The 17890-nt window shown below is 44.6% G+C and overlaps 1 protein-coding gene across 1 annotated transcript in view; it reads left to right on the forward strand.

The window, feature by feature from the left end:
* The window catches only part of klf7b (Kruppel-like factor 7b), a 95423-nt gene extending 87748 nt beyond the window's left edge, over positions 1 to 7675 (forward strand). Inside the window, exon 4 of the mRNA XM_029635816.2 lies at positions 518 to 7675. Within this exon, the coding sequence (XP_029491676.1) occupies positions 518 to 569 (52 nt within the window). The 3' untranslated portion in view covers positions 570 to 7675. The remainder of the gene's footprint in view (positions 1 to 517) is intronic.
* Positions 7676 to 17890: the final 10215 nt, after the last annotated feature.

The following is a 17890-nucleotide window of genomic DNA, read 5'->3' on the forward strand; positions in this document are numbered from 1 at the left end:
AGCAGGATTTCTTATAAGCATCCGGGTTAGAGTCCAGCTCCTTGAAAGCAGCAGCTCTACCCTTTAGCTCAGTGCGGATGTTGCCTGTAATCCATGGTTTCTGGTTGGGGTATGTACATATGGTCACTGTGGGGACGACATCATCGATGCACTTATTGATGAAGCCAGTGACTGATGAGATATACTCCTCAATGCCATCAGAAGAATCCCAGAACATATTCCAGTCTGTGCTAGCAAAACAGTCTTAGCTTAGCATCTGTGTCATCTGACCACTTCCTTATTGAGTGAGTCACTGGTACTTCTTGCTTTAGTTTTTGCTTGTAAGCAGGAATCAGGAGGATAGAGTTATGGTCAGATTTGCCAAATGGAGGGCGAGGGAGAGCTTGCTATGAGTCTCTGTATGTGGAGTAAAGGTGGTCTAGAGTTTTTTGTTCTCTGGTTGCACATGACATGCATTTAACATGCCAACTGTTAATGAGTAGATTTTGACAACCTCTCTTTTTTTCCTTCTCTCCAGGTGTTTCTCCAGGTCAGACCACTTGGCCCTGCACATGAAGAGGCACATCTAAGGGAGCGAGAGGAGGAGAGCGAGGAAGAAGAGAGGGAGAAGGAGAGATAGAAGGAGAGAATAAGTAAGCAGGATGGAAGACGAACCACACAGCAGCTTCAGCTCTCACCATCCAGAGGCTGACCCTGCCCTCAGAGACCCACCTAAGACCTGACACCAGGAGCAAAGCACTATGGGAGATGACACGCTGGATAGACGGACGCCACGACTCCAGACAGACGGCTGGTCGGCGAGGACGGATGGAGTGATGGAGTGAAAGAGTCGAGGAGCAGCTTGTTTTTTTTATTCACACTTCCATGATTCACACTTCTACTCAACAGTCTACAACCAATTCTCTTTCATCGTGTCATCCGATTAGCCATGCCTTGTCCAATCAGGGTTGGGAACTCACACTGCCAAACCAATCCGCTAATCCAGTTACGACCCATTTACACTCCAATGTTTCTTTTCTGTACATTTAAACTATGGAGCAACTTGGGAAAGGAAATGGTTCACCCAGAATTATGAACTGCTTCCCTTTGACACGCCAAACGTCAGTGACTTGCAGAAGTAACAATGGGCCACACAAACCAACAATAACTATTGGCCATTTTATTCTGGTGTGCTGTTTCCCAACCCCATCCCAATTTGTGTCTCTTGTATAGGAACCCACAAACTTCAGCTATATGTCAACCCTCAGCAAGCTATACCGTGTGAAATAACAACAATGCCAAAATAGCGAGACGAGGGAGACCAATGGAACTAGTGGGCAATCCGCCAGTGGCGCCGCCTGTCTGTGGGAGTAGGGTCTGACACTTCCAGAGAGTGAGCTCTGTGACCCACAGGCACCTTGCTGTGGATCTCTCAGGCTCTCCTGTAGGAGGCGCTCTGCTCTTCTCGCTCAGCTTCACTCCTGCCACCTCACAGGCAACAACTAACAAATGCGCAGCGACACTTTCTTGCCTTTGTTTTTTAAAGACAATTAATTATTACTATTATTATTAAGAATGATGGTCTGTTTTCTTTCAGCTGAAATTTCTTAAAAATGTACTGAATGAAAAAAACTAAAACATTTTAAGTACAAACGAGAAAGATTGTGCACATATGGCAGGAAGGGAGGAACATCGAACGAACGCACCCTGGCCCGTAAACACAGGCTAAACTCAGTACCTGCTATTTAGCACTGACAGTTAAGGAGATAAAAAAATTAAATAAAAAGAAATCACAAGAAACTCTGAAAGAAAAAGGATTTGTATTGTTGGCCTGAAATGAAAGAGAAGGACCTCTGTTTTCCACTCTGTGTTTTTCTCCTGTGTGATACTAAAAACAAACCTTGGCGTGACCTTCGAGGCATCAGCACCAAACCAGGGCCAAAACACAACATAAAACTGGAAATGGTATTTTTGCTTTGTTTGTGTGGATGGTGGAAATACACCTTGGAACCCCCTACCTCCTCCAGTATGGCGGGGGAGGGGCCTGGGAGGCTGGTCTGCTGTGACCACACACCCTATTTGGGAGACTAGGAACTTGATAGGCTACTGAACATGAACCTGGGACTAAAGACACCCAACACTCTGGGTAGTAGAAAGGACAACATGGCCTCATCAGCCCAGAGAGACTTGCCTGTTTCGTATCCATTGTCTGCACTGACTTTTTCAATGTTATCTGTGCTTTTTTTTTATAAAGTATACAACAAAAACTGAAAAAAAAGAATACAAAGGAGAAAAAAAACCTGCATAAAAATACTGAATAAAAAAATGTAAAAATCTGTCTCTCACACACTCACACCATACAGACACAAATACAACGACACACAGAACAGTTTCTTTGCTCATGGCTCCACTTTTGAGATAAGACTCAAATAATGATTTAGTTAATGAACAGAGTTGGAAAACGAAACACTGCATGGCAGCCTCTCACACACACACTCAGATCGCTTCCCGGAATTATTTATTCTGCTCCAAATTTTTCTCTGTAAGATTTTTTGCAATTGTTGTTTTGTAAAAGACTATCTTATTCCGCTGGAGGTAATGGCTTTGAAATGAGAAAACAAGCTTGTTCTCATGTTCAATCAATCACCACAAATCAGGCCTAGGTCTCTCAGTCTCTGTATGTTAACAATCAGCTTCTACACCATGGGACCAGATTCCTCACCTGTATGCCCCAGATCTATGAAGTCCTACATACCCTTGCAATCAGGGCATTAATACCAACACCACTATCACTAATACTGTCACTATTACTGTACCACTTCCTTCCCCTCTCGCATACACACCCGCTCTGGCCTCCTCACACAAGTTGTAATGGCTGCTTTATCAGAGAAGATGCCATTACTGTCTCTATAGTAACGTTTATGTATCAGCCATGCCAGAATCTCACAGACGATCCCAGAGCTGCCCTCAGGTGGGCCGGTGGAGCTCCGAAAAATCAATACCAAAAACGTCCAGCATAGAACTACCCTGGAGCCAGGCAGGGTCTGGAACAGAACACACCGGTATCTGGGAAGTGGACCGCCTCCACACCAGGCCTATTGGCACCACTGGCGCAGCTGCAGCTCTTTCTCTACAAACACAAACACAGTGTCTCGGCAACAAAAAGACGTGAAACAAGAGATTAAGATGATCTTTGTGTTTTGCGTCCACTTTTTAGTTGGAACTTCTTTCTTCTTGTTTTGTTTTGTTTTAACGCTACAGTGATAATTTTTTTATTGCCATGGTGGATGATGCAAGGTAATGCCAAAATTTGAGAAATGCAGGGGGATTTGTTTCTATTACGCCCCCCCCCCTCCCCTTCAACGTACAATCATATGGGGTTTGTTTGTGGCACTTTTTGCCGGAATTGCAATGGTATGTCTGTGTGTGTCCCAATGCGAGTTATAGCACGGCACATCCTTAGGGTACATTGTGAATCTAATCTGCATTGTGAGAAAGAATACTACTACCAGTAGACTGGTTTGAAATTAACAGTGTGGGAGACTGGGATTGTACTGTATGTTGGTTGATTCATTCACTTTAGGGGAGCCTATAATCTGTCTAACATTAGCTGACAATAATGTATTTGTTTTAGTTTTGTTTCTGACATTTTCTTTTCTTGACGAACCACACAAATCACATTCATTTGGGATCATAGAGCTGAATGATGTAAAAACAAACACTCAAACTCAAAAAACCATACACCATGCACTTCCCTGGCACTTCAAATAGGTTCAAAAACATGAAAACTCTTCAAGCACTCTTATGTTCTAGTAGACGTTCACTTCTGGTTGTAGCCGTTTCTACGGCTTCCACTGCAGCAAAGCCTGCGGGGTAACAGAAAATGGATACTATGGTCATGGTAATTTAGCCCGTAACAGGCCTGCATGCTAAAAAGATAGCAGCACACAGTTTAAATTCAAATTAGCCCAACTTTAGTCCTCTTGCGTATACACTGATAGGTCTAAAACCTCACTTCAAATGAAAAGTCCTATTCTATTTCAGTCCTGTGGCATTCTCACCAGAAGAAGCTAGCTAGGCCCCTTTCCCTTTCCCTCGCCTGTTAAAACACTGCTTGCTGTTATGGAGATGCTCCTCTGTATAGTTTCCTGTCCACTAGTATCCCACAGCTCTGATTAGCATTAGCGCAGCAGGCTACTCTGTGGAGGCTCCTCTAGTCTCTCCAGTCGCACTCCACTAATGAGAAAGGCTTTTGGTCACAGGGAAACAGATCTGGGGGAAAAAACATCAGGGACCGCGAGCCAAAATGGTTTCATTTCAACGGTCCACAGTACTGTTATGAAACCAGTGTGGAATCTGCCACAGAACAAACAAGAGTACATTAGCAGCAGCTTATCGTAAAGCCAGAGAGATATATATTTATTTGAGAAAGTGATCGAAATTGAAGAGATATTTTTTGACAAAGAGAAAAAAAATGTTTACCCCAGGGATTAACCAAATGATGATGAAATTAGCCGTGCTTTTTATCTCATGGATTAGCGATTAAAATGAGATTATGATTAATCCTACAGGCCCTTATAGCTATTTACAACACAACCCCCCCACTCCCCCTCCTTCTGCACTCTACAAGTGCCATTCTAATAGCCCTCTATCCCTCTCTCCATCTCTCCCTCTCTCTATAACCCCACAGAAGTGATCCATGCACAATCAACTGCAGGAACGCTGAACGCACACGTATACACTTTCGCCCAAAGATTTGCAGATTCACAAGTAAACTGCTGTGAATGAAAATAGAGAGAGAGTAAGAGAGAGCGAGAGAAAGAAAGAATGAACTTGTTTTACTGTCCGCTACTATTCCACCATTATTCCCCCCCTTCCACAACCCTGACCCAACCCTGACCCACCTTCTTCCTGCATTACAATCTCTTGTCTGGTGTTCAGTGTGGCCGAACTCATGGTCCATTCATGGTTGTAAAATATGGTTGTGTAGTCTCTTTAGGGTGCCCAATTCAAGGGTGACTTAACTAGCAGCCTACCAATTCTAATGTAGACTTAGTTCAATTAGCTTCTTAGTACAGTGCAACATAGTACAGTGGAGTGTAATATTTCAAACTGTCATGTCTGAGGTGGACCGTCGAGTCTCTGTTAGGTTAACTGTTGCCTGCGAAAACCATCCCAAGAACGATTGCATCATACACCTACCTTAAGCATTCCCGAAACTTGAAGCCTCACACGTTCGGTCCCCATGAGGTAGGGTTGTCACTTTGGTGAGGCTTCTGGCAGCTTTGTAGATAGATACATTAGTAGCTCTTCAACTCAATGAGCTCGTATGGGTAGTGTCTGGTTTACAGTGGGTCTGATAACAGTTCTGTAGGCCACTAGAATGTCCATAGACATTAGACATTAGTCGTTAGACCTACTGTTAGACCCATTTTAACCACAACACTTTAGGTGGAACTTAAAGGGTATTGTGCACTACTAGGCAACAGTGCTTCAGCATTTCGACTCCTACATACATCTCACACACTCTTTTAATGTTCCTGTTGTTCTATCTTCTCAAGCATACCATTTCACTACATGAACTTACTGCGCACACTCCATAGTGTACCTACTTACTTAATGCTAGCATAGTCTGTTGGAGCACTCAAATGTCAAATATCCACATAACATGTTGTGACACTTCCTGATGCACTTAACCACAAGAACCAATAAGGTAGCTCCTTTTTAGTTTTTAGCCAATCACACTAATAGGTTATTAGCATGATATAGGCCCTCTACTGTCATTAAACAGCCAATGGCAACTGGGCATGGTAAGATAATGTTGGACAGTTGTTTTGACGGTTCAAGGGGTTCTGTTCATTGCCATGTAACAGGTGACTAATTTGGTCCTGTTTGGGATGTTGAAACTCGTGGTTCTTTTTGTTGTACATCTGCATCAGGGAGTGTGTCTGTATCTGCTGTGTTTGTCCATATTTGATGTGTCAGTATATAAGGGATTGACAAAACTCTTCCCCCCTGTCTCTGTATCCCTCCACCTCACCCCTTCTTTCCCTTTGTCCCCCAATCCTTATCCATCCATTTCTGGGGCCCAGGCATCACACTCTGACATGTGCTGTTAGTGGAAGATACATCTTGATAAATGTTGATTCATCTCTATGGCTTTGTCTTCATGGGGTGTTGGACATGTGTCAAGTTCAGGAGGTGAGTTAGAGTACTTGACTTTATATTCTATTTATCCTCTGCTAAGTGGAGAGTCTCATGGCCAGACAGACAGAACCAGGATGTGTAGCTGTAATAACTATCCTCAGTCAAGGGGCCACACATAGAAATAGAATTACTCAAATTCCAATCTAATTCTATTGGGGCACCCACCCAGCCAACAACACACCTCAGCCTGTAGAGCAGAACTAAACCCACCAGTGCTTTTCTCAGACCGTCTCCAGTACGGCTGAGCCTCCACAAGGTAGTCTAGTCCCAGTCCAGCCTCTACACCTGGTACATCTGTGGAAGCCCAGTGACACAGTGGGAACACCTGTTCCATTGTCACCTCTGTCATTTACTCCTTCTGCAGGGGCTCTATAATGCCAACAACAACATCACCTCTCCTTCCTACCAGACCCTGACCCCTCACCCTCTGCTCTTCCACCCCTCCCTCACGCCTTCCCTTCCTCCTTCCTTCCCTCCATCCCTCCCACCCTCCCTTCCTCCCTCCTTATCCCCGCTCCTTCCCTCCCTCCTCACCCCTCCTGCCTCCCTCCCTCCCTCCCTCAACCCTCCTCCTTCCCTTCCTCCTCACCCCTGCTCCCTTCCTCCCTCCTCACCCCTCCTCCTTCCCTCCCTCCTCACCCCTGCTCCTTCCCTCCTTCCCTCCCTCCTCACCCCTCCTCCTTCCCTCCCTCCTCACCCCTGCTCCTTCCCTCCCTCCCTCCTCAACCCTCCTGCCTCCCTTCCTCCCTCCTCACCCCTCCTTCCCTCCCTCCTCACCCCTCCTGACCCCCTTCCCCCTCCTCACCCCTGCTCATTCCCTCCCTCCCTCAACCCTCCTTCTTCCCTCCCTCACCCCTCCTCCCTCCCTCACCCCTCCTCCTTCTCTCCCTCCCTCACCCCTCCTCCTTCCCTCCCTCCCTACCCCTCCTCCTTCCCTCCCTCCTCACCCCTGCTCCTTCCCTCCCTCCTCACCCCTCCTCCTTCCCTCCCTCCCTACCCCTTCTCCTTCCCTCCCTCCTCACCCCTCCACCTTCCCTCCCTCCTCCTTCCCTCCCTACCCCTCCTCACCCCTGCTCCTTCCCTCCCTACCCCTCCTCACCCCTCCTCCTTCCCTCCCTCCTCACCCCTGCTCCTTCCCTCCCTCCTCACCCCTCCTCCTTCCCTCCCTCCTCACACCTCCTCCTTCCCTCCTGCCTCCCTTCCTCCTGTCATTGTCATGGTCATTTCCTTTTCAGTTTTCTCTTGGGTTCTTTTTCTCCTTGTTTTTATTTTTGCTGTACAAAGTGTTGAAAAATATTATTATTTGTATTATATGATGTTAGTATGGTAATGTTCTTTATTAAGGAAGAAGAAAACTTTATTTTTGTTACTGGTCTGTTTCATAATTCTTTTTTAAATTGGTATTGTAAGATATCTATGCAAGAACTGTTCAGTGGAGCATTTTTATTTAAGAATGTAATACAGTATGTGTAATAAATGGTAGAATCTGGCTCTGGCTGGCATTTTGTGTTTCTGCTGCATGCGTTTACAACCGACAACAAATGACCATTGATATACTTTAGTGTAGAAACACCTCGCTGCTCCCATACAGTGTAACTCCTAACCTCTTCTCTGAGAGTGGAGTCTCATTATAAAGACCTCTGACTATATCTAAGAATGAGGAATACAGCCTAACAATGGCTCCTTGCAACGGCGCTCAAACCACTTCCATTGTGCAGAGCAGCACATTATTCTGACTAGGTAATGGCTGACTGAGAAATAAGGTTTAGTCGTTAGAGAGAGAGAGAGAGAGAGAGAGCGACCGCCATAACCATAGAACCATTTCCCCCGCAATTCCGAGCTTTATTATTACAAATGAGAGAATCTCATGAATATCTATGGCCCACCAACATGTAAAATGTCTCTCAGGGGTTCAGTGTGTGAGTAACATATTCCTTAATTAGGGCAGTTACTAACTCATCAATGACTGAGCCTGAGCCGCCATTTACAGAGCCAGCCCATCCCGCGCCCATGACTTTCAGATTAAAAGGGGTAATCGAATAACTAATGGATAATTAGGGAGCAATTATGTAGAAGAAAAGGGGTCTTATACAGCATATCAATTCAGTAAATGTCCCTTGGTGAGAGAGGAGATTTTGCTGTCAGATTTCTCAGTCATTGCTAATTTCCCTAATTGAAATGGACACTGTCATCAAGCCAGTAGTTTCAACAGTAGGTCTGCATCCCAAATAGGCCCATGAGCCCTGGTCAAAAGAAGTGCACTGTATAGGGAATAGGGTGCCATTTGGGAGGCACTCTAGGTCAGGTCTTCACGTCTCTGACATTCTAGCTACGTCGTTGTCTTCCTGTTAAGTGCCATGACCACATGGTTTATGATGTTGCTTACGCATCAACTGCCCACTTGACATTCTTTTACAGCCAGCCATTAAAAAAACATTTTCCAATGCCCCTTCCCTTCGCCTATGTAGGGGAAATACAGTTGAAGTCGGACCTTTACATACACTCAGGTTCGAGTCATTAAAACTAGTTTTTCAACCACACCACAAATTTCTTGTTAACAAACTATAGTTTTGGCAAGTCGGTTAGGACATCTACTTTGTGCATGACACAAGCAATTTTCCCAACAATTGTTTACAGACATATTATTTCACTTATAATTCACTGTATCACAATTCCAGTGGGTCAGAAGTTTACATACATTAATTTGACTGTGCCTTTAAACAGCTTGGAAAATTCCAGAAAATGATGTCATCGCTTTAGAAGCTTCTGATAGGCTAATTGACATCATTTGAGTCAATTGGAGGTGTACCTGTGGATGTATTTCAAGGCCTACCTTCAAATTCAGTGCCTCTTTGCTTGACATCATGGGAAAATCAAAGAAATCAGCCAAGACCTCAGAAAATAAATTGTAGACCTCCACAAGTCTGGTTCATCCTTGGGTGCAATTTCCAAACGCCTGAATGTACCACGTTCATCTGTACAAACAATAGTACGCAAGTATAAACGCCATGGAACCACGCAGCCGTCATACCGCTCAGGAAGGAGACGCGTTCTGTCTCCTAGAGATGAACATACTTTGGTGAGAAAAGTGCAAATCAATCCCAGAACAACAGCAAAGGACCTTGTGAAGATGCTGGAGGAAACAGGTACAAAAGTATCTACAGTGGGGCAAAAAAGTATTTAGTCAGCCACCAATCGTGCAAGTTCTCACACTTAAAAAGATGAGAGAGGCCTGTAATTTTCATCATAGGTACACTTCAACCATGACAGACAAAATGAGAAAAAAAATCCAGAAAATCACATTGTAGGATTTTTAATAAATTTATTTGCAAATTATGGTGGAAAATAAGTATTAAAATAACAAAAGTTTATCTCAATACTTTGTTATATACCCTTTGTTGGCAATGACAGAGGTCAAACGTTTTCTGTAAGTCTTCACAAGTTTTTCACACACTGTTGCTGGTATTTTGGCCCATTCCTCCATGCAGATCTCCTCTAGAGCAGTGATGTTTTGGGGCTGTTGCTGGGCAACGGACTTTCAACTCCCTCCAAAGATTTTCTATGGGGTTGAGATCTGGAGACTGGCTAGGCCACTCCAGGACCTTGAAATGCTTCTTACGAAGCCACTACTTCGTTGCCCGGGCGGTGTGTTTGGGATCATTGTCATGCTGAAAGACCCAGCCACGTTTCATCTTCAATGCCCTTGCTGATGGAAGGAGGTTTTCACTCAAAATCTCACGATACATGGCCCCATTCATTCTTTCCTTTACACGGATCAGTCGTCCTGGTCCCTTTGCAGAAAAACAGCCCCAAAGCATGATGTCTCCACCCCCATGCTTCACAGTAGGTGTGGTGTTCTTTGGATGCAACTCAGCATTCTTTGTCTTCCAAACACGATGAGTTGAGTTTTTACAAAAAAGTTTTATTTTGGTTTCATCTGACCATATGACATTCTCCCAATCTTCTTCTGGATCATCCAAATGCTCTCTAGCAAACTTCAGACGGGCCTGGACATGTACTGGCTTAAGCAGGGGGACACGCCTGGCACTGCAAAATTATGTGGATATATTGAAGCAACATCTCAAGACATCAGTCAGGAAGTTAAAGCTTGATCGCAAATGGGTCTTCCAAATGGACAATGATCCCAAGCATACTTCCAAAGTTGTGGCAAAATGACTTAAGGACAACAAAGTCAAGGTTTTGGAGTGGCCATCACAAAGCCCTGACTTCAAACCTATAGAAAATTTGTGGGCAGAACTGAAAAAGCGTGTGCGAGCAAGGAGGCCTACAAACCTGACTCATTTACACCAGCTCTGTCTGGAGGAATGGGCCAAAATTCACCCAACTTATTGTGGGAAGCTTGTGGAAGGCGACCTGAAATGTTTGACCCAAGTTAAACAGTTTAAAGGCAATACTACCAAGTACTAATTGAGTGTATGTAAACTTCTGACCCACTGGGAATGTGATGAAATAAATAAAAACTGAAGTAAATTATTCTCTCTACTATTATTCTGACATTTCACATTCTTAAAATAAAGTGGTGATCCTAATTGACCTACGACAGGGAATTCTTTCTAGGATTAAATGTCAGGAATTGTGAAAAACTGAGTTGAAATGTATTTGGCTAAGGTGTATGTAAACCTCCGACTTCAACTGTATGTGCATATTAAGACATCCTGCAAGCATTTAACTTGAAGTATACATTTAGGAGAGCTAAGAGCTGCTTGGCATAACATGGCTCTGATCCAAAACAATGAACTGTTATCACTGATCGGGTGTGACATTTCCGAGCATACTAATCCAAACTTGTCCAGCTACAGTGAGCGATAAAACGAAGTGAATAAGCAGGTTCTAATCTTATTCATCACTGCTCAACACAGCTGCTGTGTTGTGTCAGTGACTGTACTACAGAAACCTATAGCTACTGACTCATCATCTCTCCCATCAGGAATAAACAGAAATGTGATGAATTGGCTGGCTGCATATTCCCAGATATCTCTCTGGAGGTCCATGTCAGCCACTTCCCCTGACCAACAAAACCTCATTGTCCAGTACAGGCCTGTAGTGTCCACTATGCAGAACTAAATAAAATGTCATGTCTGGCATAAACTGTAATGCCCCCCCCCCCCCCCAGACATTCTGAGATCTGGTAGGTTGTCTCTGAATATATAGATAGTTTTGACCGACAGCAAGTCTCATCAATCCCACCGAAGAAAACATCAAAGTGAGTGAAACAGTGCCCCCCTGTCTTAGTATCTGTAGCCCATGTATCTGATGCTGTCTGGCCAAAAGGAATGTGACATGTCATACACTTTTTGGCCAGACAGTATCAGATACATGGGCTACAGATACTAAGACAGAGGGGCGCTGTTTGTCTCGTTCGGAAACTTTCTCTGGTGAAATAGATTCAGCCTCTTTCGAATTGAAGGAATATGTTTGTTTCTTTTTTTATTGTGAATTTGTTTTAGGAAGTCTGGCTGGCTTCCCTTGGCAGCCAAGAATACATGTCACTTTGTAGGATGAATGTCATTACACTTATGCTGTTTGTAATAGAGTGTGTGCACACATACTGTAGGAGGTCCCTTAAATGGACATTTGACCCCCTCAATGTCACAGTATAATTCCTTATATCAAATCCTGACCTTGAATGCAAACACTGTATCAAGACTTTTGGAATTTATTCATTATTTATTTGAACAATAAAATGTACCAAACCTAAGCTGGAGCATTTCATTCATTGAATCATCATCATCATTCTATTAAAAAATATATACCTTGAATCGATTAAAGTTCAACATGTTATGGCCCCCCTAACACAACAATGGACATGGATGGCAGTAGGATGATGACCACAGCTAAATTAGTTCATGAAATATGTTCCCCATGCCTTTTCTTTACAGCGTAATAACAGTCCTAAAATTAGTGTGTTGGGTAAAGTGAAATTACGACACAGCGGTTATTATTTTAACATGCCTAAGCCCTGTGGTGGATGGCTGATTAAAAAAACAGGTAATTTAATTAACCAAGATGATAGAAGGAGATAATCCATCATTCGCAGTAAAGAGACCTCCTAGGCCTTTATGTGTTAGACTGATGCGGTGTGTGTGTGTGTGTGTGTGTGTGTGTGTGTGTGTGTGTGTGTGTGTGTGTGTGTGTGTGTGTGTGTGTGTGTGTGTGTGTGTGTGTGTGTACACAACTCCCAGAGCTATCTGCGTCTGCTGCTGGAAGTTGTAAACATTTCCAGGCCCTCCTCCCACAAGACTTCATCTAGAGAATGGAGGAAATGAAACACAAAACAGTGAAGATGGGAGTCAGAAGATTCCCCATGAGAAACCGTAGAATATATGAGGTCTGCAAAAATACCAGCTCATCTCTGGGAAAGGGGGAATAGAGCTAGTAAAGGGGGAATAGAGCTAGGAAAGGGGAATAGAGCTAGGAAAGGGGGAATAGAGCTAGTAAAGGGGAATAGAGCTAGGAAAGGGGGAATAGAGCTAGGAAAGGGGGAATAGAGCTAGGAAAGGGGAATAGAGCTAGGAAAGGGGGAATAGAGCTAGGAAAGGGGGAATAGAGCTAGGAAAGGGGAATAGAGCTAGGAAAGGGGAATAGAGCTAGTAAAGGGGGAATAGAGCTAGGAAAGGGGGAATAGAGCTAGGAAAGGGGAATAGAGCTAGGAAAGGGGGAATAGAGCTAGGAAAGGGGAATAGAGCTAGTAAAGGGGGAATAGAGCTAGGAAAGGGGGAATAGAGCTAGGAAAGGGGGAATAGAGCTAGTAAAGGGGGAATAGAGCTAGGAAAGGGGGAATAGAGCTAGGAAAGAGGGGATATAGCTAGGAAAGGGGGGTAGAGCTAGGAAAGGGGGATTTAGCTAGGAAAAGAGGGTAGAGCTAGGAAAGGGGGGATAAAGCTAGGAAAGGGGGAACAGAGCTAGGACTCATAGTAGGAGGAGAGGCATTCATCATATAGGTCTACTTGCAGAGATTACTTATCATGTAGTTATGGGAGGTTATTTTTAAAAAAAAAGTATTTTACCCCCTTTTCGTGGTATCCAATTGTTAGTAGTTACTTGTCTCATCGCTACAACTCCCGTACGGGCTCGGGAGAGACGAAGGTCAAAAGCCATGCGTCCTCCGTAACACAAGCCGCACTGCTTCTTAACACAGCGCATCCAACCCGGAAGCCAGCACCAATGTGTCGGAGGAGACACTGTGCACCTGGTGACCTGGTTAGCGTGCACACCCTAACCCGGACGACGCTAGGCCAAATGTGCGTCGCCCCACGGCTCTCCCGGTCGCGGCCGGCTGCGACAGAGCCTGGCGCTGCGATGCAGTGCCCTAGACCACTGTGCCACCCGGGAGGCCCTACGGGAGGTTATTTTTGATGCAGACTCAGCTATCTTTTTAGTTCTAATATAAAATATGAAATTCCCTACTGATATCTTCCTGGCATTTTGATTCCATAGTAGAACTTCCATGTGCTCTATATTGTACTCCACTGTACTGTAAAATTCCAATTCCATTTGAGAAAAATGAGCACTACCACAATCCATACAGTAGTCAGTCTTCCTGCCATGCTGCTATGTGCAGTCCCAGTCCCAGCAAGATGGATGGTTGTATTTTGCTGACCTTCCCCCTTCTGCTTTCTCTAAATATTACAGCAAGCTGGGTAAAAAATAGTGACACAATAAGGAGGAGGCAGATGCATTAAACACAGGAAGATAATATTCACTACGTAAGCTGCGAGGGGGACGTGGGGGGGTAGTATGGGGGGGGGGGCATGGAGGGTTATGAGGGTTGAGAGGGTCATGTGGCATATGTGGCTTGACACAGGAAGTGGCCCCTCTGGCAACAGGAAATGAGTGCAAATGTGTTATTTTAGTTCCTGTTTGCTCCAACAACACTCCACATCCCTCTGCCTTCTTTTGAGGAGGATGCCCGGTGTGCTCATCCCCATTCCCATTGCCATTCACTAGTTGGGCATGAATGAGAGGGAAACTAAATACATCCTGAACTTCACTTCCCCTGTAGTGCTGTGGGATGTGCTTCTGCACCAGGCCCTTTGATTCTGGAGGTGAGTGGACAGCAAATCAACCAACACAACAACAACAACAACAGAACATTTTGGTAGATTCAGATGCACATTTCTCACTCAAAAAAATGTATGTTTCAGAATGACAATGTACAAAATGTCCTCTCTCTGATTCAAGCCAACAGGCATGGACGGCACCAGGTGTGGATTACTCATACTCAGTTGCTCACACACACAGGCCCCCCTGTCCTTTCCACAGTGACTTCCCCTGACCCTCCTAAGAATGGCAGGATGTAATGTCCTGATCCCACTACAGCCAGGAGCATACTGCCTCATAAACATTTAACCATCTGGTCAACCCACACGCATAGAACAGTTCACACACACCTATAAACACATACCGTATGCACACTCGTCCTGCATACACACATACAAAAGGTCGAACACACACACAGCTCTTTACAACGGGATGGTTACAATCCACTGTGGCAATATGATTCTGTTTTCATACCCCAGAGTGGTGGTAAACTGGGTACGGCTGTGTCTCCTCTCCTTTAATCTCCCTCTGTACAAACCCTTGGCTGCGACGTCCATGTTGAGTTTGGCAGCAGCCTGTAACAAGTCAATGTAAAACTGAAGCCCACAAGCAAGGAGACAAAGGGAGAGACTGTGCTGAACAAATTGAAATGGTTGTTTAGCTGCTGAGCTATTCAACAAATGCATGTTCTGACTGAGAGGGACTCTGAGCCGGTTCCAGCAGTGAGCCTCCTAAACGGCCAAACAGCCTACTTAGTGAGGTGGTCAGGGCTTGTTCTCTTATTCATATGTTGAATCCTTGTCTCAAGTTTCTACCCCTCAGCCTGCTTACAAAGTAAGTGGTCTGTAGCAGATATCAGAATCACGGTTATTGCCCTACAAGAGGAAAATCTTGGAAATCTATGTTACCGGGCCATGTCAGTTTGTTTTATCGTGTACATACAGTATAGTACACTGGCATATATATATCATTTTTTGTGAAATTATTGATGGAAATGCTTAACATTATAATAAAAAATATGTGCTGGAAAGAGTAGTGAAAATCACACAACATGGTTTGGCTTGGCTAGATAGTGAGGAAATGGTATTATCTGTAAAGGTTTGTTTGCTCTAAAGACTGGCCTATTTATCCAAGGGTCAGAGGTCAGACCTCCAGAGGACCAAGGGTCAGTGAAGGGTCACACTAAGCTGGAGAGCATTGGAAAAAAAGTTCCCTGTCTAAATCCAGTCTAACTCACACAGATAAATGAGGCAATTACAGTGGCTATCTACAGGGCCAGAGACAATGCTCTATTTACCTTATCTCCCTGTTACAGGTACTCAAAGGGTCAAATGGTAAAATACACACACTCTAGCACACTCTGCATGGCTATCTCTACCTCTGTGTTTCTACTCTCTCTCTCTACCAATCCTATCTCTCTATCCTCCCTCTCCAACGATATCTCCCTCCCTCCCTCTCTCTCTCTCTCTCTCTCACACACATCCTACCCTCTCTCCCACATATGCTTCCTGCCTCTTCCCTCTAGGAACCTTTTTACAAAACCAGCTGAGCTCAATCTTCCATTTCCTAAACTGCTAGAGGGATAACAATATGGCTGTGGGATGTGGGCTGCGGAGGATCACTGGACACTGGCTGAAAAGTATGAAGTATGTACAGGCTTCCCACACTGGGCTAGGAATGAACTGTAGCTGCATTCTGACCCTTCCCTCTACAGTGGAGAACATAAGATCGAGCACTAGCAGGAATGGTTGAAATATTCTGTAATGACCATTGTATTGTTTATCTTCAACCCTATACTCTCTAGTGGTTTAGTGATGCCCCATCGACAATAACAATAAGGACATGTATTTTATTAAAAGTCTGAAAATACTAAATTACCACAGGCTCCATGAAGCGAATTTCAATATTCAAAGTTAAGAGTCTTAAGGGTGAAAGGTAGTTCAACCATTTATCCCTCTCCATTCTCTCTCCCTGACTATACACTATAGGCTACTCACAACCCACACATATTGTTATCAAAATCCTCTTACCAAACAGAGAAGCCCTCAAGCAACACACCACGGCCTCTCATTTTAAAACAACATCTTCTACGGACTGACATCTAATCCGGTACATTGTAACATTATCATCTACACATTCTATGAAATAGCCAATCTGTGATATTGCTGACGAGCACTATAGCGCTATCAATGAGATTCAAAAAGCCAATAGTGGTGCTTACATGGCTATCTTTTTGTGGCTGGTCCACATTCACGTGATGTGGCTGCTGTTATAGCAGCTGGCTGTACTGTAGGCCTTAAATAATTCAGTGTAAACATACAGAGGTCTGAGGAGGAACCCAGTGGCTTATCTCGAATGGCAGCCTCTTTTTTTTCTCCTCTTCCATCTCACTGAACATCAATTCAGGCTCACTGTTTACTGGAATCAGCCTCTTTCTGCCTGCCTCTCTCTTTGTCACTGTGTCTCTCTCTCTATCGCTCTGCTTCTTTGGCTTTTGCTCTCGCTCTCCTCTCTCTCTCACTCTCCCCTCTCTCTTGCTCTCCCCTCTCTCTTGCTCTCCTCTCTCTCTCGCTCTCCCCTCTCTCTCGCTCTCCTCTCTCTCTTGCTCTCCTCTCTCTTGCTCTCCCCTCTCCCCTCTCTCTTGCTCTCCCCTCTCCCCTCTCACTCTCCCCTCTCTCTTGCTCTCCTTTCTCTCTTGCTCTCCCCTCTCTCTTGCTCTCCCCTCTCACTCTCCCCTCTCTCTTACTCTCCATCCCTCCATCTCTCCATCTCCTCTCTCTCCCTCCTGTGTTTCCTCATGGATAGTAATCATCTGCAATTACATACAGGATCAAAAGTTGTGTAAATGTATTTGACCTGAATTTAAACACATCTTTTAATTTGAGGGAGTTTCAGTCTGTATTATTGTACCACATCACTTCCAAGTTTAACTGGAATTGTTCTTATTTGGGTCCCTTATACTGTATATTCAAACAGAGAGTGGTTCTGGGTCTATCAACTTTACTCAAAGGCAAGTTTCAAATGTTCCACACTCCTTTGATGCAGCACTTGAAAGGGTGTCGTGTGCCCCCCGTCCCATGCAAATAATTGCAAAAGGCTGAGACCTCTCTCTCTCCCTCTACTCCCATGCCCCAAGCTCGTAATCATAAAACATTAAACAAGACCAATAAAACTGCACAGGCACTCTACCTCTACCTAGGGCCCCGTTTCTCCTCAGCTAAGGAAAATGTCCTGACAAAATCACAAAAGCAGCTTCCTTGAGTTTCTGAGGAGAACAATATGCCTTTGTGCTCCATAGAGCTTGTAGTCCACGTGGCTGGAAAACCTTGCACCCCCATGGCTGGCTGCCTTGTCTTTCATCCTGTGTTTTTCCTCACTCTCTTATCAGGCCCTGAGCCGAGAGGAAGAGGAAGGGGAAGAGGAAAAGGAAGAGGGGGAACACACGTTGGGATGACTACACACAGACGTGGGGATGACTGCATGTGTTTCCTCTGACTCAAGGCCTCTGGCTCAAATGGGCATTGTTCAAGGTCCTGATTGGGGTCTCCTTAAAACAGGTGTGCAGCTGAGGGAAGGAGTTCTACACAATAGCTAATCACAACTAGACCACTCCACACAGTGTGACATGTATATTTGACCAGTT

The sequence above is a fragment of the Oncorhynchus nerka genome, linkage group LG3 (genome assembly GCF_034236695.1).
Source record: "Oncorhynchus nerka isolate Pitt River linkage group LG3, Oner_Uvic_2.0, whole genome shotgun sequence".
Taxonomy (NCBI): domain Eukaryota; kingdom Metazoa; phylum Chordata; class Actinopteri; order Salmoniformes; family Salmonidae; genus Oncorhynchus; species Oncorhynchus nerka.